Source organism: Vombatus ursinus, unplaced genomic scaffold (assembly GCF_900497805.2).
Source record: "Vombatus ursinus unplaced genomic scaffold, bare-nosed wombat genome assembly UNPS02014822.1, whole genome shotgun sequence".
NCBI lineage: Eukaryota > Metazoa > Chordata > Mammalia > Diprotodontia > Vombatidae > Vombatus > Vombatus ursinus.
In genome coordinates this window covers 864,016-885,986 of record NW_020954600.1, presented here as the reverse complement: position 1 = coordinate 885,986, position 21,971 = coordinate 864,016, and the positions used below count along the sequence as shown (strand labels likewise).

The following is a 21,971-nucleotide window of genomic DNA, read 5'->3' as shown; positions in this document are numbered from 1 at the left end:
AGGAACTTCTTGAGGACAGGAACCAATGCTGTCTATTTGAGATGAATGCTTCATGGTGCTCAGCAGAGTCAAATTTAATCATTTACAGATGATAACCAGGAACCAGGAAACAAAGACCCTGAGTCCCGAGACTAGTCTACTTCAATTCACTGCAACCCCTCACAGAAATGTTCCAAGCAGTCATTTGTAAACCACTGAATGCCCTGATTTTGTGCACACACACTCGAAGATGAAATGGATTTATGGGTGGTTTTGCAAACTCAGCAAAACGCATCCTGGGTCAACAGGCAGCCTGAGAAAATCTGGAATCATGTATCAGCATGCACCAGGAAAAAGATCTCCAACAGTCAAAACCTCTTGTTAGTAGGCTCGAGGCGGAAAGCAATCCCAGGCTTCTGCTGATTCTGCAGAATTCCAGAGAAAGTTACAGCTAGAAGGGGCCTTAGAGATCATCCAGGCTAACCCGCTCATTTTGTAGATGAGGAATCTACAGCCAAGATAAGTAATTTGCCCAGGATAACATCTCTGGTCAACGGCAGAACTGGGGCTAGAGTTTTTTGGTTTGGGGTTTGTTTTTTGTTTTTCTTTTCTTTTCTTTTTTTCTTTTCTTTTCTTTTTTTTGGTCACTATGGCACTTTCCCTACCAAACATCTCAACAAAGCAAGCGCATCTTTTCAAACACTAACAGAGCCTGGGTCACAATGTCCTATTGGACTCACAGCCTGTTAGACCTCCTGCCTGAGCACGAGAGCCTCATTTGCTATTATCAGCAGCTTCTGAATGAATTGCCTTTATGATACACACATTTTATCTGTGGTACCCAAAGGCAGCACCGAAACAGTATAATAATGAGGCAGTCACACCTCAGGCGTTAGACTGTTGCAACACACCCGTGTCAGCTTCATTCCCAGTTCATTAGCATCAAATAACCCTTAACTGCTTTTGTCCAGGAGATAGGGTTGCGTGTAATAACGTATCAAGCTAGCAGGGCCAGCACTGAAGTCTTCCTTGGATGTTCAGATGCTGCTTTTCATGGGCATTCTGTATTTTCCTGGGGCTCTTCCCCCTCTCTGGAATGCTGTTATCAGATGGACCTTCACAGAATCGCCAAGTTGGGAAGGACCTCATTCTATTCTATTCTAACCCTTATCTGTGTGAAGATGCCCTGCATAGCACAACGTGGGAGCCATCCAACCTTTTCTTCAGGACCTACAATGAGGGAAGTATTTCCCAAGGCAGCTTATTTAGCTTGTGACCCAGAAAGTTCTGGGCTCATAGGTACCAGGTTTGATCCTGGGTATTCCAGGATTTAAACTTTGCTCCTATTTTCCCCACATCATATTTCCTCTGAGAAATCTGACTCCTAAAGGAAGTGCATATAGCACCTTGGACAGAAGATTTAATGTGGAGACACAAAGACTCGGGTTCAGATTCTGCCTCTGACACTAGCTGTGTGACTTTGAGCAAGTCATTTATGCTTTTTGAGCTTCACTTTCCTTATATATAAAGGGCTTGGACTAGATGTCTTCAGGGATCAGAGGGTCCCCAAATCCTAAATAAGCACTCAAGGTTTATATATAAAAATATGTGTATGTGCACATATATACATATATATACATGTATATTTCAGTGCTAAAAGGAGCAAAGGGCAAAGAACTATAGCTAGCCCCTGAAAAAGCAAGAGATCTGGACTTCTCTGCTGATCCTGCTAGCTTGATGTGTTATTACACACAGCACTATCTCCTGGACAAAGGTGGTTAAGTTTATCTGATGCCAATGAACTGGAAATGAAGCTGACACGGGTGTGTTGCAACAGTCTAACACCTAAGGTGTGACTGCCTCATTATTATACTGTTTCAGTGCTGCCTTTGGGTACTACAAATTATATATATATATACATACACACACATATATGTATTACATATAATACATATACACATACATGCATTACACACAATACATATATACACACATATGCATTACACATAATACATATATACACATATATGCATTACACACAATACATATATACACATATGTATTGCGCACAATACATATATACATATATATGTATTGCATATAGTACACATACACACATATGTATTGCACACAATACATATATGCATATATGCATTACATATAGTACATATATACACATATGTATTACATATAATACATATATACATGTGTGTGTATTACATATACTACATATATACATATATATGTATATCATATATGGATTTATAGGATTTACTAGAACCAATTAAAATGCAGAAAAAACATAAAAACAGAGAGCTCATAAGCAACAAATATAATTATCTCCCTCTCCTGTCTATGGCCACCCTGTAATATGGACTTTCTCAGAAAATAACTGAACTTGAAATTGCCAGCGGAACAGACCCCTGACATTCCAGGGACTCCCTCTTTCCACAGAGATACAGTCAGTCCCCAGACTCATAGTGCCACCCTGTGGTATAGACTCCTTTGGAAAAGAAACCAACTTGGGGTTGCTTAACAAGGAACCCAACATTCCAATGAGTCCCTCTTTCATTCTACAGCAGGAGTTCTAAACCTAGGATCTGTGAACTTTTTAAAATTTTAATTAATTTATTTATCTTTAGTTTTCAACATTCACTTTTATAAGATTTTGAGTTCTAAATTTTTTCCCCTCCCTTCTGTCTCCCCTCCTCTAGAGGGGATGAAATCTGATATAGGCTATACATGTACAATCATGTTTAACATATTTCCACATTAGTGGTGTTATGAAAGAAGATTCCGAACAAAAGGGAAAAACCATGAGAGAGAAAAAAAGAGAAAACAGTATGCTTCGATCTGCAGTCAGACTCCATAGTTCTCTGGATGTGGATAGCATTTTCCATCATGAGTCTGTTGGAATTGTTTTAAATCATTGTATTGCTGAGTAGAGCTAAATCAATCATAGTTAATCATCACGCAGTGTTGCTGTTACTGTGTACAAAGTTTTCCTTGTTCTGCTCACTTGATTCAGCATCAGTTCATGTAAGTCCTTCAAGGTTTTTCTGAAATCTGCCTGCTCATCATTTCTTATGGAACAATAATATTCCATTTACATTCACATACCACAACTTGTTCAGCTATTCCCCAATTGATGGGCATCCCTTCAATTTCCAATTCTTTGGAAAGAACTGGAGCTGCTATAAATACTTTTGTACATGTAGGTCTTTTCCCCTTTTTTATCATCTCTTTGGGATACAGACCTAGTGTTGGTATTGATGGATCATCTGTGAACTTTAAAAGAAAAATAGTTTGATAATTAAATTTCATTGTAACTAGTTTACTTTATAATCACATGTATGGACATACTGCATATACCTTGATCCAAGTCATTGATAAAATGTTAAAAAGCACAGGGCCAACTAAGCCAGATCCCCTTTCCAAGATAGCACTGAACCATAAATGGCCACTCTTTGGGTTTGACCATTCAACAGTTCTGAAACCACATAATGTATTATAGTCTAGCCCATGTCTCCATGTCTTCCACAATAACAGCATAAGAATATCAAATGCTTTGCTAAAATTTAAGTAAACTGTATCAAAAGCATTTCTCTTATCTATCAGTCTAGTAACCCAGTCAAAAAAGGAAATAAGGTTAGGCTGAGGATGATCTATTCTTAATGAAGTTATGCTGGTTCTTTCCCTTTTCTTCCTTCTCTAGAACTCCACTGACCATCCCTTTAGTAATATGTTCTAGAATTTTACCAGGAATTGAAGTCAATAGTTTTCAGACTCCATTCTCTTTCCTCTTCTGAAAATTGGGACACTTGTCTACCTCCAGTCCAGTGGTATCTCACATGTTCTTCCAGGTCTTTCAAAGATCCCTGACAATGGCCCCCCAATCATATTTGCAATCTATTCGGTAACCGAGGAATGTCTTTAACCTGGTCTAGGTAACTTGAACTAACTTACTGAAGGCAAGTAGGTACTCTGCAGCTATCCCCTGCTTATCTCTGGTATCAACTCCCCATTAGCTATTTTTATTCTGTCCTTTCTAGGCCAAAGATCATTCCCCTTGGCAGAGAAAACAAGGAACAGGTGCAGCTCAGCCTTCTTTGGTCTTCAGTTAGTGAATAGTGTGTTATTTCTTTGATCCTTCTTCTTTCAATAGGGCACATTTAAAAACTCTTCCTGTTGTTGTTTTCCTTGCCTCAGCAGCCTTAGCTCATTCTGAGCTTTAGCACTCCAGACTCTTATTCTTACTGGACTGTGCCATGGCCTTCTGTACATGCCTTTTAAAAGTCTAGGTTGATTTATGAGTTCCCTGCACAACCACAACCCCATGCCTCTTTAGATACTCCCCTTTCCCTCCTCATCACCATTTTCTTTTTGTCCCTTCAAAATTTCCCTTCTCAAGAGCGTTCCTCCCCTCCCTGGACTGACTTCCCCTGAAGAATGACAGGATGTGAGCTTCTAGTCTTCTCTCTCTGAACTATTAGATATATACTTTCTCCCAAATTTAGTGTATTATGTTATACTATGCCAGACCTTTTTCTCCTTCATCACAAGTTCCAAGATGAAGTGGTCAACCTCCCCCTCAAGGTTCACTAGTCCCAACTCAGCAAAACAGTTTCTCCTTTTCGGGAGAATCAGATCTAGAAAAGTTTTGCTCATTAATTCTTCTACCTCGTGAAGGATGATAATATTAAGGCAAGTCAATCAATTATGAGCTCTTCTGTCTTGGGCAGAGAGAGAGCTCTACCAGCTGTCCAGATAACTGAAGTCCCCCATCCCTATTCTACCGTGTGACCATATCAGATGTGTGACCACTCTCCCAAACTCCTTACCTATTTCCTTGTTCTGTCAGGCAGTCTGGAAGACAACCTCATGACAGTATCGATTTTGGTTTTGCGCCTGTTGATCTTTATCCAGATATTGACCACAATAGTTCCTAGATTTCCTCATGAATATACATTCTTAATATACAATACTACTCTTAACACTCTCCCCACTCCTTCCTGTTATCTTGCATCTCTCTTTCGAATAAGAAATGTATTTCCAGGGGAAGCTAGGAGGTGCAGTGGATAGAGCACCAGCCCTGGAATCAGGAGGACCTCAGCTCAAATCCAGTCTCAAACATATAACACTTACCAGCTGTGTGACTCTGGGCAAGTCACTTAACCCCCTTTCCTAGCCAAAAAAAAAAAAGAGAAAGAAATTTATTTCCACAACCATATCTGAGTGAGTAATCCCATCAATGTCAATGAAATAAATGAGATCATATTCCCCATCCCTCAGCAGTAGTCTCTGTAATTTACCTTGTAACCTATATTTTGTACATTTGCACGTAGTCATCTAAGGCCATGGGTTTGACAGCTTTCAGGGATTTTGTCTTCTTTGAATTTCTGGGCACTTCTGCTTTTATTCTTCCATCTACATAGTAGCTACTCTTTACTCCATCTAACTTGGTAGATATACACACACAGTTTTGTCCCTACCCTTGCCTTTTCAATTTTTAAAGCCCTTACGATTAGATTTGCAAGACTTCAGGCAATTACATTCTTACCAGCCCTAGTCAGATTTTATTGTTTTATTGTTTTTATTATGTTTATCATTTTTACTTATTTATTTATTTTATATTTATATTTTTATTATTATGTTTATTATTTTATTGCTACTCAGAAGCTTATCCTCCCTGTATTTAAAGCTGTCATCCAAGAATCCAAATCCCGTTGTCAGACAAAATATGCCTTTTTCTCCTGAAGCCCTTGCCCTCTAACAGCAACAGGGAAGAAAATGTGGCCTCTGTCCTGAAAGCCTTCTGTTGGACAAGACTTTGTAGTTGTTAGCAATTCCTTGATTCCTTCTGGAATTACCATTTGTGCCTATTTGAATCAGCAGACAGGAATCCTTCCTCAGTCACCTGAAATTCCCAGATCTATATATCCAGTCCTAGTCTCTCTCCTGAGCTATAGTTCTGCATCCCCAACTGCCTTTTGGATATCTATCTTGAATCTGTTGTCCCATACACATCTCAAATTCAACATGTTGAAAACAAAACTTACTCTCTTTCTTCTCAAACTCTTTTCTCTTTCTAAATTCCCCCAACTGTTGAGGATACCATCATCCTCACAGTCACCTGGGTTTTAAAATTAATTGCCATCGTCGACTGCTTGCTTAGACTTACCCCGCACATCCAAACCATTGCCAAATCTTGTCATTTTCCCTTTGCTCACACAGCCACAACCCTACTTCATTTATCACCTCTTGCTTGGACTATAGCAATAACCTTCTGGTTGGGCTTCCTGCCTCAAATCTCTTCCCAATTTAATCCATCCTCTGTGTGGCTGCTTTTTCTAAAGTATAGCTATGACCACTTTAATCCCCCTTCTCCAACCCACCACCCACTAACAAAGAGCTGCAGTAGCTTCCTAATACCTCCAGGATCAAATATATGAAACATGCATCTCCCCAAGCACACAGCTTAGTGCTCTGCATACCAAATGAATGTTTATTCAATCAAATTGATTTTGTTCTTCCCAAATAAATTGTAACTCTTTAAACATATGTTTATATCCCTCATAGTGCTGGCCACAGAGAAAGTGCCAAACAAACATATATTGACTGATGGGTACAAAAGGACCAATAGGTGATAGATTCCAGGGCACTTGGGAGCATGGCTCCGTTTGAGAATTTCTCTGTCCCACTGACTTACATTTTTATATGCTCTATAACAGTCTGTTGGGGGACCTTTTGTATAGAACTCTAGCATATGGTTAGGATCTTTCTGCCCCACCCCCTCCCCATCAACCCCAGGAAAACTTCTAGAATGTTGAGTAGAGGGGGCAGCTAGGTGGCGCAGTGGATACAGCACCGGCCCTGAAATCAGGAGGACCTGAGTTCAAATCCGTCTTCAGTGCAAACACTTGACACTTAGTAGCTGTGTGACCCTGGGCAAGTCACTTAATCCCAACTGCCTTAAAAAAAAAAAAAAAGGGAAAAAAAAAAGAACTAGAATGTTGAGTAGAGCCTATGGGTGGCCCAGTAACTGAACTGGTTGAGAGGCATTCTCCATCAAAGTAGAGTCCCAAGCAAAGAAAGATCATAAGCTTAAGAATAAAGCTTAAGAATACTACAGGAAGCCTTTTAAAAAAATTATTATTATTCCCCTTTACGCTAGCGTCTTCCCTCTTTTAATTCTCGTCGATATATCCTGTCTAAATCTTGTTTGAACATACTTATTTTCAAATTGTCTCCCCCAATCAGTGGTGATCGGCTTGAGTGCAGGGACTGTCTTGTGCCTTTCTTTGTAGCCTCCACCTTTAGCACATTAGACGCTTAATAAATATTTATTGACCGATACCTATGCAGCACGTAAGGGCCCTTCCAGCTCTAAATTTGCGATCCTATGAGCCCTGGGGATCCCTTTGCCTCCCAAGCATTTGTTAAGCACCTTCTCTGTATGCTTGATGCTGAGATAGTAAGAAGACAAAAAGGAAGCTAGCCTTCGAGGCGCACAGATGCAGGGCTGGACAGGGACCTTAGAGGACACCTGGTCCAACTCCCTGAGTTTCCAGAAGAGGAAACCGAGACCCAGACCAGTAAAGTGCCAGAGATAGGCTTTGGGTCTAGGGGAGGGGCGCGCTCAAGTCCATGTCTTCTGGGGGCGACCTCGCCCAGGGATGCTGAACCCACCAGGGCTCCCAGGTGCAGGAGACCCGCCTCGCTCCTCTTCCCGGACGCCCCCTCCCTGCCTACAGGGTCCCCCAGCTGTCAGGCCGGAGTCTGAGGTTGCTGGTCAGAAGGACCCACAACTAGGACCCTGAGGCTCGGACAGCTAGCCGGGGTAGCAGCAGTAAACGCTTGGGTAAAGTGCGGCGTCCACAACTCCGCCCCTCTGGCCAATGTTAAAGAGATCTAGGGTCGCGGCCGCTGCTACCATGGTAGCATAGGGACGACTCTCCCTTAAACCCACCCACCGCGGCAACGCCTGGAGGAATTAGCCAATCCTCAAGCAGAGGAAGACTTTTCCACCAATTAGAAGCCTCAGAGCAGGAATCGATGTCCTGATTGGTTGATGATTTTGTTGTCTTACTTAGGCCTGGCAAAGGGCGCACCTGAAGCGGCTTCAGGGTCGCTGACGAAACACGCCGACGACCATCTTGATTCCTGGCCTGGATTTGTTGCTGTGCGCAGTGCGCAGGCACCGTCGCGGTCGTCCTTAGCCCCAGTTCCACGCCTAGCCATTTGCCTTTTCCGGTTCGCCGGCTTTCCCCCCCGGAAGGGGCTGGGCCTCTAGAGGAAGGGGCGGGACCAGAGGCGGAAGTTAGTTTGAGCGCGGCGCGCGTGAATCGGGGGCTGAGGGGTGGCTGGGGGATCCTGGTCCAGCCAGGGCCCGCTGCTGCGCACACCTCCTCTCTCGTCCTCCAGGCCCAGGCCGGATGGCTTCCAAGCGACCGACGGTCCTCGGCAAGAGGAGCTCCCCACCCCTGCAGCTTCCCCGGTCCAAGAGGAGCTGTGTGCGGGTCCCTGGCCGCAGAAACGTGCCGCCAACCTGGGGTATCGCAGACCCTTCCTCCCTCCCCAACTCCCAGGGCTGACCCCGACTCAGTATTGGGGGATGGGAACTGGAAGGGCGGGCCTGCAGGGGGCCCCCGAGACCCAAACCGAAGCAGTTCCTCCCTGCCCTCAGCGAGCTTCCAGTCTACTGGGGGGGAGGGGAGGTTGCATCACTTGGGCCCCGGGGTAGACTCAGGATAACTTAAGGGTGGACTTCCTGCCGAGGTAGCAGCCTGAGGAGGGGTCGGAGCTCTAGAGCCTCCCCAAAGCACCCGGGAGTCATCTGGTCCATCCCCTTCCTCTTACAGGCACGGTAGGGTTAGGGCTGGGGACCCCCGGAGGTCCCCCAAGGCGTCAGAGAGGTCAAAGCTATTTTTGTCATACTTCGACGTCTAATTTTCTAGTAGGATAAACTAATTCACATAAAAGCTGAAGGGGAGGGTCCTCAATTTTTTTATGAGTTTAAAGGGGTCCTGCGACCAAAAAGCTTGAAAACCTTTGTTGGAGAATAAATATGCTCTCAGGAATGAGGCGACAGCCGTGCAAAACCATGTGGGAGGGAGACAGTATTATTTGTGAAACCACATTTGGCTAGAACATAGTGGGTGAAGGGGAGTCGTGCCATGAGCTTAGAAAGATAGGTTGGAATGACTGATATAGAACTATTTTGCATTACTGTACACGTATAACCTATATCAAGTTGCTTGTCAGTTGAGGGAGGGGGAAAGTTGGGGAAAAATAGCAAACAGAAGAAAAAGAAACATAGGTTGGAACCAGGTTGTGAAGGGCTTTCAGTGGCAAGCTGAAAAATTTGTGTTATGTCCTAGAGCCAGTAGGGAAGTCTTGAAGATTGCTGAGGAAAGGAGTGACATGATCAGACCTGTGCTTTAGGAAGGTTATTTTAGTTAAACGTATAGAACAAGATGGATGGGAGAAAGAAAGTGACTGGGTGCAGGGAAATCAATTTTGTTTTTGTAGTAATATCCGTGTGTGGAGGGAAACAGGTGCCAGAGATAATGTGGAAGTAGTATCAGCTGAACTTTGCAACTGATGAGAAACAGAAGAGTCACAGAGAGCCAGGGTAAATGAGTCATTGGTGGTTGGAAGAATAGTGGGGCCCTCAGCACAAATTAGGAAGTTCAGAAGAGGTCAGTGAGTGAACAAGTGTTTATTAACTTTATCTTGAGATGAGTAGAGATATCATTCTAGGCACAAAAAGGCACCAGAAGTCAGGAGATGTGTCCTTTGAAAGGAATCCTAAGAAAGCTAGTTTGCTTGATGAAAGTAAGTAGAGAGGATGAAAGATTTAAAAGAGAAGAAGCAAGATTGTGAAAAGCCAACTAGGAGTTTATGTTTGATCCTAGATATAGGAAACTATTGGAGTTTTTGAGTAGGGATGTGATCAGGTCAGACCTATGCTTTGGGAAGATCCCTTTGGCAGCTGAGAGGAGGCTGGACTGGAGGTGGGGGAGGGGAGGTTGGAGACTTGAGGCAGGGAGACCAATCGGCAAGCTTTTGAAATTGTCTAGGCGTGAGGCAATGAGGGAAGGGTCCTGTAAATGGAAGGAAAGTGCATAAATGAGAGACACCTTTGAAGGTAGAGACAAGATGACAAAAGATTAGATGTATGGGATGAGTGGGAGTGAGGTATCAAGAATAACACAAAGGTTAGGAGTCTGGGTAACTGGGAGGAGGTGGTGCGCCTGACAGTAATTGGGAAGGGGGGAAGCGTTTGGGAGAAGAGAGAATTAGTTCCATTTTGGATGTGATGAGTTTGAGATACCTATGGGTCATCCATTTCAAGTTGTCCAATCGGTAATCGTTTGGCAAGAGACTAGAAGTCAGGAAAGATGCTGCGGCTGGATAAATCTGCAATACATCTGTATAGAGATGATGATCTCTATACAGGGAACTGATGAGATTGCCAAGTGGGATAGCATAAAGGGAGAAGAGAAGAAGGCCTAGGACAGAGCCTTAGAGACCTCAGTTTGTGGGCATTTTTAAGGTTTGGGAGGGGGAAGGCAAATTCAATATGAGATGTACTGAGGTTAAAATGCAAACATAGGACACCTACTGTGTGGTGTTCTGTGGTAAACTCCCTTATCTCCCCCTCCCCCCATAACTCTTGGAAATCATTCCCTATCTTTCTTTAGTCTAATGAAAAGTTGGCCTTTCTTGCCAAGGCCAGCCCCTCTGCCTGTGCACTTGATCCCATCATTTCCCAATTATTCCCCTCTCCCATCTTCAGTCTCTTCCTACTTAGTGGCTTACTGGTTTCCTACAAGGGCTGCAGACTTGCCTAGTGTTTCTTTTCCCCTCTGGCATCCCCACCCCCCATTTAACTTTCACTTGACCCTGCCATCACTTCGAATTATCAGCTCATGTCTTTATTTAACTTTGTAAAGTAGGAGGCAGAGGTGGGGCAGTAGAGGGAGACAGTTTGTAGCTTCTAGTCTGGGGTCTTTCAGGGCAGAGTGAAAGGACTTCTCTGCAGCACTGAGTCCCCATTTGTGATAAGGTAGCAAGTTTGTAGCAGACCCAGTATAGTTATGTGACTTACAGTGGTGTTCAGCCTATGAGGAGGAGTATGTAAGGCAAGTGGTGGGGTAAGCCATGGTTGAGATTTGGGGCAACAGGAGGACGAAGGGGTAAGGGATTTGAGAATAGAGGATAGGGTATGGTTGAACTGGTTATAGTTTGAGACTGAAGACAGGAAGGTGAGGCTGGAGCTGGGTGGAGTGACCAGAGGTCACAGTAAAGATGAATAAGTTTAGTTGAGAGGCAGAGATGAAAAGACAAGAAATTGCCATTTCAGATGAATTTGGGAATTGTGTGTTATACAGGTAGTTTGGGGTGATGACTGGAGCATTCCTGTGAGTGGCTGAGGCACAATGAGGTATAGGTCGTGGGATCTGAGGTTGGTAATCTGAGAGACCAGGGTACTTGAGGAAACAGCAGCCTTTGTGTTGAAGTCCTAAGTATGAGGGCAAGAGGTGGGGAGAAGAGGACACCTGTGACTTAATTCCTGAGCTCCTCAAGAAAATCTAACCCCCAGAGTCTGGGTGGCCAATAGAAAGGTCTAACAAGCCTGAAGGAGGAGAGGTATTGCTGAGTGATGGTGGAGGAGGAAGAGTGTGGAGTGGCAGTGAGGAGAAAGGATTGTGTTGGCTCTTCCTGTGTCAGGAGTTGGGAGAATGGAGGAGGCAGACAGGTGCTGGGTCTGGTGGGGGCAGCTGGGTTTTCACAAGTATGGGAACGTGGAAGCAAGGTGAAAGGAAGGGAACGCTAATATTACTGGGCTGGCAGGACAGGCCAGGGACCTATGTGGGGTAGGACTCAGGTCAGTGGGAGGGAGAGAACAGGGCAAGTGAGGGAGTGGGAGAGTAGGAGATGGGAAATAGCCAAATTGAACCACTCTGAAGGACGTGGCCTATCTATCAGAAATGGAAGACAATTTAGAACATAGAACACCAGAGTCAGAAAGTAGTTTTGAGGTCATTTGGGCCATTTCCCTCATTCTGCACGGGAGGGAATGGAGGCCCAAGAAAGGAAAATTCAGGTTGACACAGGCCTTGAAGATCAGCCAGGGTTCAAGCCCTGAGCCTCTAATTCCAAATCTGGAGCTCTTGCTATAGTCCCAGGAATAGCTTCTGCCCCAGAGAGGGAAACCAGCTTGGCAACATGTGTTTCTTAGGGCCCTGCTCTTCCTACCATTTCTTTTCGAGCTCCCCTTCTAGGCTTGATCTTGGCTGAGGACAAGGCACAGGTTATATTCCATTTCAAAAAACTGGGCATTTACTGATACCTCATGCCAGGATTTTTATCATGTGGAACAGCGTTGGAAACAAATGAGTCGTTGGCCGTGGTTTCACAATCTTCATTAGGAGCTCTTCGATATAGTGGAATTTTGTTGGAATTCCTTAGAACCTCTAGGAATGATGGTGGAAGACAGGTTTTTTTGTAGTGCCTGAATATCAGAACTATTCCCTGTCGTTTTCCGATGGTTTCTTGGGATTTGGATCTGGCACACGCTAGCAGATTGCTAGCCATTTGCTTCTAGATCACCATTCAGCCTGACAAGTATTAAGCATTTATCATATGTAAGACGCTTCCTGTGTCTCTGGGCCTACAAGATGACCATGTTGGGTTTAGTAGCTTTTGGAAGTGTTTGGACCCTCTCCACTGGCAGGTTGCAGTGGACTCTGCTCTCTGGAGTAGCCCTCAAACTGCTAGCTGCCTAAATTTGGATGGAGGCGATTTGTGGCCATGATTGAACCCCCTGGGTCTGCTTGATCTTTTGGAATGGAAAACACCAAGACTAACAGCCATTCACCTCAGGGGCTGCTTTCCAGGCGTCTCTGCTCGCAGACAGTCACTTCTGCATGGCCCCGTCTTAGCTTTTACATCAGGCGCTGTCTCGGATTTAAAATTTGTCATCTGAAGTATACTGTCTCCTCTCAGAGATAGAATTTTAGAAGTCCTGCAAGGCAGTTCATATTCCCTAGCTTATTTTCCACATTTCAGATCCTATGGCATCCACAATTAGGTCATCTTTCTGTTTTAATTCAGAATTGCTGCCCTAGGTGGGGTAATTCCTACTTTCTATGTCTGTTTCCCATTGTACTAGGTCAAGGTTAAGAGGAATATGGAAAAGCTCTATGGCAGGTGCTGTGTGGTCAGGGTGGATAGAAGTGATATTGGCCTGCTGTCATATCTCTTGGGCTTCCCTCATTCCCTCCTTTTTTGCTGCATTCAGAAGCAAAGTCAGCTTCCTTTTCCTTGTGTTTGGGATAAGGGGGAAACATTTATCTCTTCTGCTTGGCAGGCGTGGGCAAAGGAGATGCTGCTGCAGGCTGGAATCAGCTTGAGTTGACTGGTCAGAGAGGATACCCTCATAGCATCATTTGGGCTCTCCACCAACATAAGCTGGGCGGAGCACCTCGGATATCCTTCCAACACGTGAGATCTCTATGAGCACTAAAGGGAATGGAGCTGGGGCCCTTTGGCTCTTGGCTACTATTGTGGTGACAGATTTCCCTCTAACATTAGGGGATGGACCGGTTGAGGTAGGTGTATGTAGAGGGCATGGTCAGATTATTCTGACTCTGAGTGATGATAAATACCCTGATCCGAGTGACCAGCCTGTTAGGGACGGTAGGACCTGGTTCCACCTGTACCGTCCTGTGTCTTGTACTCTCCAGCAGGGGTTCGTTGATGACAACCTGGTGGCTTGGTTGGTTGTATCTTCCTAGTCGTAATCCCAGATAATTAACGGTCTAGAGGCAGAGGAGATGGACCAGACGGTGCTCAGCAGCAGTGACAGCCACAACAGAGGCAATTGTAACCTCGGGGTGTGCTTGGAACTGGCTGTGAACATGAATGTCTGAACCCCGCTTCTGTTCTCTCTGCCACCAGTGTCTTCAGAAGGCCTTTTTGTACTCTTTGGACTGCTACCGAATTTTCCGCACAGCAAGTCCTTTTGATCGGAGAACAACGTGCTTGGAATGGCACCCAACTCACCCCAGCACTCTGGCTGTGGGCTCCAAGGGTGGGGACATCATCCTCTGGGACTATGAAGTACTGGACAAAACCTATTTCGTTAAAGGGGTGAGTCCCTGGGCTCGCCGCTGCCCCACCCTCTGGCTTCTCTGACGTGGGAGGGACATCGGGGAGGGCTTCTTAAGAAATGAATTAGCTCTAAGGATTAGGGGAAAAACCCAACGCAAAATCCCTCAAAAAGAGATTGTGTACTGAAGGTGCCTGGGCTGATAGATGTGACACGATTAATTTGAGAATACTGGTATTTAAAAATCGATACTGGCTCCTGGTAATCAAGCCAGGGACTTTGCTATAGGAAATAATAACCTAAGCACCCACGTGGCATCTGCCCACTTAGTAGAACAGACTAGAGTCCTGGCGTTCGGAGCAGGAGCTGGTGCTGGGCTAGGAAGGGGAAAGGAAACTCCTTAGATGGTCATAAATAGGAGATTCTGCATTTGTAGGGAGGTAGGCCTGCCCTGGACAGGGGAGCTGAAGGGGCACCACTTGAGAAGAGAAAGTGAGGAAAGCGCCTGTAAGCCAGGCGGGTACTCCAGGAAGCTCCCCCCTCACTGTGTCCCTTGATTCCCAGGCTTGCAGCCTTAGAGATTGCTAAGAACAGACAGCCCCCCTCCCTGGCAGGTTTTTGTGTACCAAGGTTGGTTGGGTGCTTGGGCACTAAGCTGGAGAGAGGAAGCAGACTGTTAACTAGTGATCAGGGAAAGTGGCTTTTCTTCTGAACCCCTAAAAACAGGCACCACACATGCCCTTAGAAGTGAGGTATCAAATTCCAATAGAAACAAATCCCTGCAGACCACAGAAAACTTAAAAAACCACAAAATGACATTATCTATGTTGTATTTATTTGGTTAAGCATTTCCTAGTTAACATTTGAATCTGGTTCCTGCTGCACTTGTACTTTAGAGTTTTCTTTTTTTATTCTGATGAGGCAGTTAGGGTTAGGTGACTTGCCCAAAGTCACACAGCTAGTGAGTGTTATGTGTCTGAGGCTGGATTTGAACTCAGGTCCTCCGGACTCCAGGGCTAGCGGTCTATCCACTGGGCCACCTAGCTGCCCCTGTACTCTAGAGTTCTAGGTGGCATTTGGACCTGCATTGGACAACCTCTGCCCTAGACTGCCCACATCTCAGTGGTAGGGAGTTGTAATCCTAGCTCCCAGCTGGGACTGAAGGAGTGGGGCTGGATCCTGTCTGTTCCTCCCCATCCAGGGCATGCAGCTCCAGCCCTCTTCTACTTTAGGGTAAGACTGGAGCCTAGAGCAGTTCACATTGAAATCCCTCCTGAACCACTGAGTGGACAAGCTTGAGACAAAAAATACCATGAAACTCCAGAACCACAGCTAAAATCCCAGTGCTTAGTTTAAAAAAAAAAAAAGCAGAAAAAAAAGCACCTATTCTTTCCAGCCAGGAATCAGTCTGAGAATATTCCTGCAGGCAAGCTCTCACATGATAGACTGTCTAATGTAGACTGTCTGCCTTGCATGTAGCATGGGTACGTATCTGATTGAGAATCTGGCCCCTCTCCAGGGAAGGTTTCCACTTTTGGCTGCACCAAGGAAAGCCAATAAGCAGTTTAGCCAGAGTAGGTCAGGCAGGATACAGCCAGCTCCATTGGGGTACTGGCCTAGGACTCTATCTGTCTACCACACATCCAATAACAGATGGTTTCTTCTGAACCCCCTAAAGGAGCACCCCCACCCCAGCCTCCCTCCTCCTTCTCTTCTTTTAGGAGTTCAGAATAAAAGCCACTTTCCTTGATCACTGGGGATGGGAAATTAGCTTACCTTACAATTTAGTGCCTTCTCACTAAATGCTTGGTATACAAACACAGCCTCAGTGAGTAAACCCTTTTATGCAAACATTTATGTAAACAGACATGGGAAAGTTACCCAAGAGTAAATGAACTCTTTGGGAGGGAGATAAAATCTCAGCTCAGCAGAGAAGAAAATGATCTCAGATCTCACCTTAGATCTCACCCGGGAAGTCTGTGCTTAGCAGTTTCCAGAGGTATTAGTAGAGGCACTACCAGTAATCAAGTGACTGGGTGGGAGGTGGCTTCTCAACCTGACACTCTGGGGCTCTCGCTCACCATTCCCAGGTTTTCATCTGTTCTCTTCCCTGTCTCTCTTGGACCCTGCTTCTCTTTCTCTTTCCAAAGCTTCACTGTACTCAGTGTCTGGGGCCAAGAGAGATACGTCTCCCTCCCAGTGAGTACACGGCTTACGTGGCTTCCAAAGGTTGTCCTTCAGGGAACTGGCCCCAGCACTACTGGAGACATCGTCTTCTGAAAGGTGCGCGCTCTCTGTCTCTGTCTCTCTCTCTCCCTCTCCCTCTCCCCCTCTCTCTCCCTCTCCCTCCCCCCCCCTCTCCTTTCTCCCTCCTTCCCTCCCCCTCTTTCCCACCCCCGCCCTCCCTCCCTCTCTCTCTCCCTCCCTCCCTCCCCCTCTCCCTCTCTCTGCCCCCCTTCTGTCTCTTTTTTTTTATCTGGCCTGGGAGCAGCAGTGCTTATTTCATTCCAGATTTAGGCATTTGACCGTGCCCCTGTGACTTTAAATCCTTCAGGCCCTAGGGGAGGGGACAGGTATGAATAGAGCTTATAGGATGGGCCCCTATCAGGTCATTCCACCACTAGGTGGCCCAGCAGATTGGACAGGGCACTGGGCTTGGATTTAACTTACAACTGAATTTCAGTTTGACCTCAGACATTCCTGGCTATGCCAGTTAACTTCTCTCTGCCTCCGTTTGCTCAACTGTAATATGGAGATAGTAATGCACCTATCTCACAGGGTTGTTTGTAAGGATCAAATGAGATGATCTCGGTGAAGTGCTTAGCACAGTGGCTGGTACGTAGTAGGTGCCTGGTAAATGCTCTTCCTTTTCCTCTGCCCTGCCTTTTTCTCTGTCCCTTTCACATCCTAAGCAGATTATCAGTTCAGTGTTTTGGAACAGTGGGAGTCAGCCGCATTGACCCAGGTCCTGCTCGGAGAGGCAGAGAGGATCCTGACAATGCCTTTTGTTTATGTAAGACTTCAGTCTTCAGCCACATCTGTTCATGCCTCTGCTTGGCATAGCCATCCCACCGGGCTGGACAGATGAGGAAACTGACTCAGAGGTTGTCTCTAGCCTGAGGCTGCATGACCGGTGGTCATTGGAGCTGGGACTAGCATAGGAGGTCTTACTGCTTCTGCCTAGTCCAGTCTGCATCAGAGGTCTCAAACTTGAAGTCAGCCAGCAGAAAACTCCCAAGTATGTCCTGAACCAGATTCAGATGGAATTAGGAAATGTTTAACAGAATAAAAATGCAACATCGATAATATTAATTTGTGGTTTTCTAAGTCCATATGCTGCTGACTGGGATCTGTTTGATGCCACTGCTTTGAGCTCTGCCCCCAGTGCGCCCTTTTGACACGGGATCCTAGTGTGTCTACTGGCCAAGAGGCAGCAGGGCACCCTCTACTGAGAGGAGTCCACTGGGGCTAGGGTGTCAGTGAGGAGGCTGGGTGTGCTGTCTCTGAGCCAGCTGGGCAGCAGCTTAGGAAATGTTGGGAAGGACAGAAAGGCTCAGTGGAAGAAGCGAGGCGCGGTATTCCTCACGCCTGCCCTTCTAGTCGAGCCGTAGCCTCTGAAGCCGGCGTTATTCTGAGTGAACTTTCTTGGCTTGTGCACTTCTGGTCCCTGCCGATGTTGGCTAGCTTTTCTGTAGGCATCCGAAGGATCGGCAGTGTGTCCTGATCACCCGGCTTTTCTGCTTTCAGATTGGAGCTGGAGGGAGCATCACGGGGATGAAATTTAACCCTCTGAACACCAGCCAGCTGTTCATTTCCTCAGTGGCGGGGACTACCAGCCTGAAGGACTTCCTGGGCAACACAATCAGAGTCTTCACCAGCACAGACACCTGGGAGTAAGCAGCCAAATCGTGAAGGCAAAGGGGCTTCCAAGATCCAAAGGGATCCCCTTTCCTGTCTTCTGGGGTATAGAGAAAGCTCTTGTCATTTTCCTGCTCTTCCCAGTGCGAGTGGCTCCGTCAGGGACCAGGACTGTGTGGCTAGTCTTTACTTGGGATGTTGAGTTGTTCTAAAGGAGGTGGTCGGAGACTGGCTTCTCTCCTTCCTAGAGACATCCCTCGGTGCAGTGGGAGCTCAAGACTTGGCGATGAGGCTAATTGTCCTGCCTGACTCAGAAACAGTGAGCAGGGGCTGGAGCTGGAGGCTTCAGTCCTAGGCCTGTCATGGGTCCTTCTTTCGTAGTCCATCCAGAGGAGGGTCATGTGCATAGAGCACTTCAGTCTCCTCAGGGGCAAGAAGCTGGGCACGCACCTGTGTGTAGTGTGTGTGCATGGGCTAGGGGTGAGCAGGTCAGGGCTGAGGCCAGAGGGCTGCAGCCCCAGTGTCTCAGGTCCCCACTGTGACTCTTACCCATCTGTGGCAAAGTGGGAGCAGTGATGAGTGGGGCCTAGCCCTAAAGGTTTGAGGGCTCAGTGGAGACCCAAGTTCTCCTGGGAAAATTGAGCAGAGTTTCTGGTGGGCAGCAGGATCTCCCCTTTCCTTTCCTGCCCCTGGCCAAAGTATTTGGAGGAGCCAAGGAACAGGTTGGGGCCTCCAGGCCCTCTGTCTTCTCATCCTATCAGAGCTCTGAGAGGGCTTGTACCTGAGTCCCTGAGAGCCCCGACTTTGAGGCTCCTACTCTTGGCATTCCTTCTGCCACGGAGGTGGGGTGGGTGCTAATGTATACCAGGGAGCTGTCTCCAGGACCCACACTGACCACCGGCAGCAGCAGCATCACATGCTCAGTCCTGGCCAATCTGCCACATCCCAGTGATCCTGCAGTGCTCGGGGCTTTGTGTTTCTGACTTGAAACACGTGTGGAAGAAACCTGATCCTGTTTCTCCCTCCAGCTACTGGTACACCAGTGTGGATGTGTCTGCCAAAAGCCGCGTGGTGGTCACAGGAGATAGTATGGGCAATGTGATCTTGCTGAACATGGATGGCAAAGAGGTTTGTTCCCTAGAACTCAGAACCCCAGCCCCACTCTCTTCTTCATCCTTATGGCTCTCTCCTTGAGAGCTGAGCCCTTCTTCTCTGCAGATATGGAATCTCAGGCTTCACAAAAAGAAGGTGACCCATGTAGCTCTGAATCCTCTCTGTGACTGGTTGCTGGCCACAGCCTCAGTGGACCAAACAGTGAAAATCTGGGACCTGCGCCAGGTCAGAGGGAAATCTTCCTTCGTCTACCAGATGCCTCATGAGCGTGCTGTCAGTGCAGGTGTGAGGAGAGGGAGGGAGCAAGGATGGCAGCCATTCTTAGGGCTCCTGCATCAGGCCCTTAAATTAAATGGCATGAGATAAGCCTGCATTCTGGGAGCTTTCCAGCCCCTTCAGTCAGCTCTTGGGAAGTTTCCAGAGCGCCTCTTCATGATTTCCACCCTGATACTGTGGCTGGCTCTTGGGAAGAGGGCGGAGGGGAGAGAGAGCCAGCCTGGGGATGCACAAGCCCGGCACTTCGGGGGCTCTTTGAAGACACAGGCTTTTCCTACACTTGTCCAGCTTATTTCAGTCCAGATGGGGCCAAACTCCTGACCACAGACCAGCACAGCGAGATCCGGGTGTACTCCGCCTCCCATTGGGCATGTCCTCAGCATCTCATTCCCCACCCTCATCGCCACTTCCAGCATCTTACGCCCATCAGGGTGAGTAGCAGGAAGTGTTTGGCCCAGGAAACAATCCAAGGCCAAGGATCTGGTCAGATCTGCCATTTGGCAACCAAAAAATGTCATCCTTCTGGAACCTTCTTGGGCAGCTATGCCTTGATTTCCATGATCCTGTACTTTATTTTCTCCTGGCTGACTCCTCTTACCTTCTCAGATGTGGGCGGCTTTCAGGATTGTCTCAAAGAGTCCCCTCACCTGGTTTCATTTATTGCTTAAGTGCTCTGTGCAGAAGATTCCGCTCTCTCCAGTTCCATCTTCTCCGCAGATGGCTCTTCTTAGCAATCTTGCACCATCTCAAAGGAAGTTCATGGTCTCCTGTACACAGTTGCTTAGCCCATCCCCATGCCCAGCACCACTCTCCTGGTCCCCAGGCTCCCAGTGAGATAGTTCTGAGTAACCCCTCTTGGCCCTCCCCTGATGCTTGGCAGATTTTTCTCTGAAATATGAGTTTGGCCCTTTGCTTGCCATGTCCGCGGTCCTAGGCCAGGCCCTCAAGGACTTTAGGTTGGCACTTCTTCAGACCACCAAGAGCCTCTTTGGAGCAGTTTTTGTATCGTCCTCCTCCCTTTCCCTCAAGCCCATGGGGGCTCTCGGTCGATTCGGGTCAAATCTAAGCTTCCTTGGATGTCTCTTGGATACATGTGACCAGATGGCTCCTTTCTTGATCTGCTCCATCTCAGCTTGTGCTGGCCACTACAGCAAGCAAATCGGCCAATAATGAGTGATTTGCTTCCAGCGTTATGCCTACCATTTCTCCTTTCTCTGCTAAATTCTTTCCTCCTTCAAATTTATGATTTATGAAGTCTTCCTCTTTTAACTATACCTAGTCTCTGTTCTTCCAGCCACTCTTAGACTTTATGTCTCCATATATTTAGTATACGAGACTTTGCTTGTACAGGGATTCTAGATTCAATCTGATTCTAGATTGAGCACTGTCTTAACTGATCCAAAACATTTCTCTTTACTACAGCTTTACTGGCCATACTCTCTCCCTACCCTTTCTCAAGTGGTTTGACTGAAACTAATTTGTGTATCCTTACTGCACACCAACTCATAGCAGAGGGAGATGGCCAGACCCAAAATGTTCCAGGCAGCTGCTCTGCCTCTCTCATTCACATTCCCAGGCATGTCTGTCTGCTTCATCTCTTATCAAATGGACCTTGACTGCCATGCCTGTTGAGGCTCCAGAGTTCTGTGCCCTCTGATCACCACTTCTGTCCTCCTTTCCCAGGCAACATGGCACCCTCGTTATGACCTCATCGTGGTGGGTCGATATCCAGACCCCAATTTTGCAGGTTTCACCCCTAATGAGCTTCGGACGATTGATTTATTTGATGGGAGTTCGGGGAAGATGATGTGTCAGCTTTATGATCCAGACTCCTCTGGCATCATCTCGGTGAGGCCTGGGTTGGTGGGAGTGGAGATTGAAGACTACTGTTCAGGAGCCAATATGGTGCCCTACTTGGACCAAAAGGCCCCTGGGCACCCTTCTCTTCTATCACACTCACCTTTTCTTATCATCTTTGCAGCTTAACAAGTTTAATCCCATGGGAGACACGTTGGCCTCCGCAATGGGTAAGTACACAAAGGGTCTCCTGCCCCAGCTGACCTGAACTCTCCCACTAGGTCAGCCCAGAAGTGGTGACCGGATGTTTCAGTCAGTCTTTGTAACTAGCCTTGTCTGGCTTCAGGAGACCTGAGCTCGGGGGCCAGCCCCAAAGTGCCTGGAGAGACTGAGAACAGTGAGGTTTTTCTCCCTACCCTAGGTTATAACATTCTCATCTGGAGCCACCGGGAGATTGTGACAAGGAAGCAGGAGGGGCTGATCAAGGTGATGAGTGAACAAGGACTAGGGAGGGGCGGGTCAGCCCACCAGCCCTCCCCTCGAAACAGACCACGTCAGAATTAGCAAACAGCAGCAAAAGGGTGTGTGCCTAGGAGGACATGCAAGAACAAAGCCCAAAGGGCAGGATCCAGGAGCCCACCTGGGGCCAAGGCCCTTTCCTCTGGAAGGCTGGGGGATAGCAGTTACTCCTAATGCCTCCTCTGTGTTTGGTTACCACGCTGGCAGTTTAATTTGGGTTGTCCTCACTATTAACAGTCAATAAAGTTACATTCACTTGGGAATCTCTCTGGGTTCTCTAACCATAACCTGGTGAAAGAAGAAGCCATTT

The 21,971-nt window shown here is 46.8% G+C and overlaps 1 protein-coding gene across 1 annotated transcript; it reads left to right on the top strand.

Annotated features, from left to right (window-relative positions):
• The first annotated feature begins 8,324 nt into the window (after positions 1-8,324).
• On the top strand, positions 8,325-21,924 carry DDB2 (damage specific DNA binding protein 2). Its single transcript, XM_027837741.1, is given in 11 exon segments — positions 8,325-8,532; positions 13,358-13,491; positions 13,948-14,139; positions 17,846-17,991; positions 18,985-19,084; positions 19,175-19,352; positions 19,634-19,776; positions 21,029-21,193; positions 21,327-21,372; positions 21,564-21,702; positions 21,704-21,924. Coding segments are annotated over 11 exon segments (1,563 nt in total). The 5' UTR covers positions 8,325-8,414; the 3' UTR covers positions 21,906-21,924.
• The last annotated feature ends 47 nt before the right edge of the window (positions 21,925-21,971 follow it).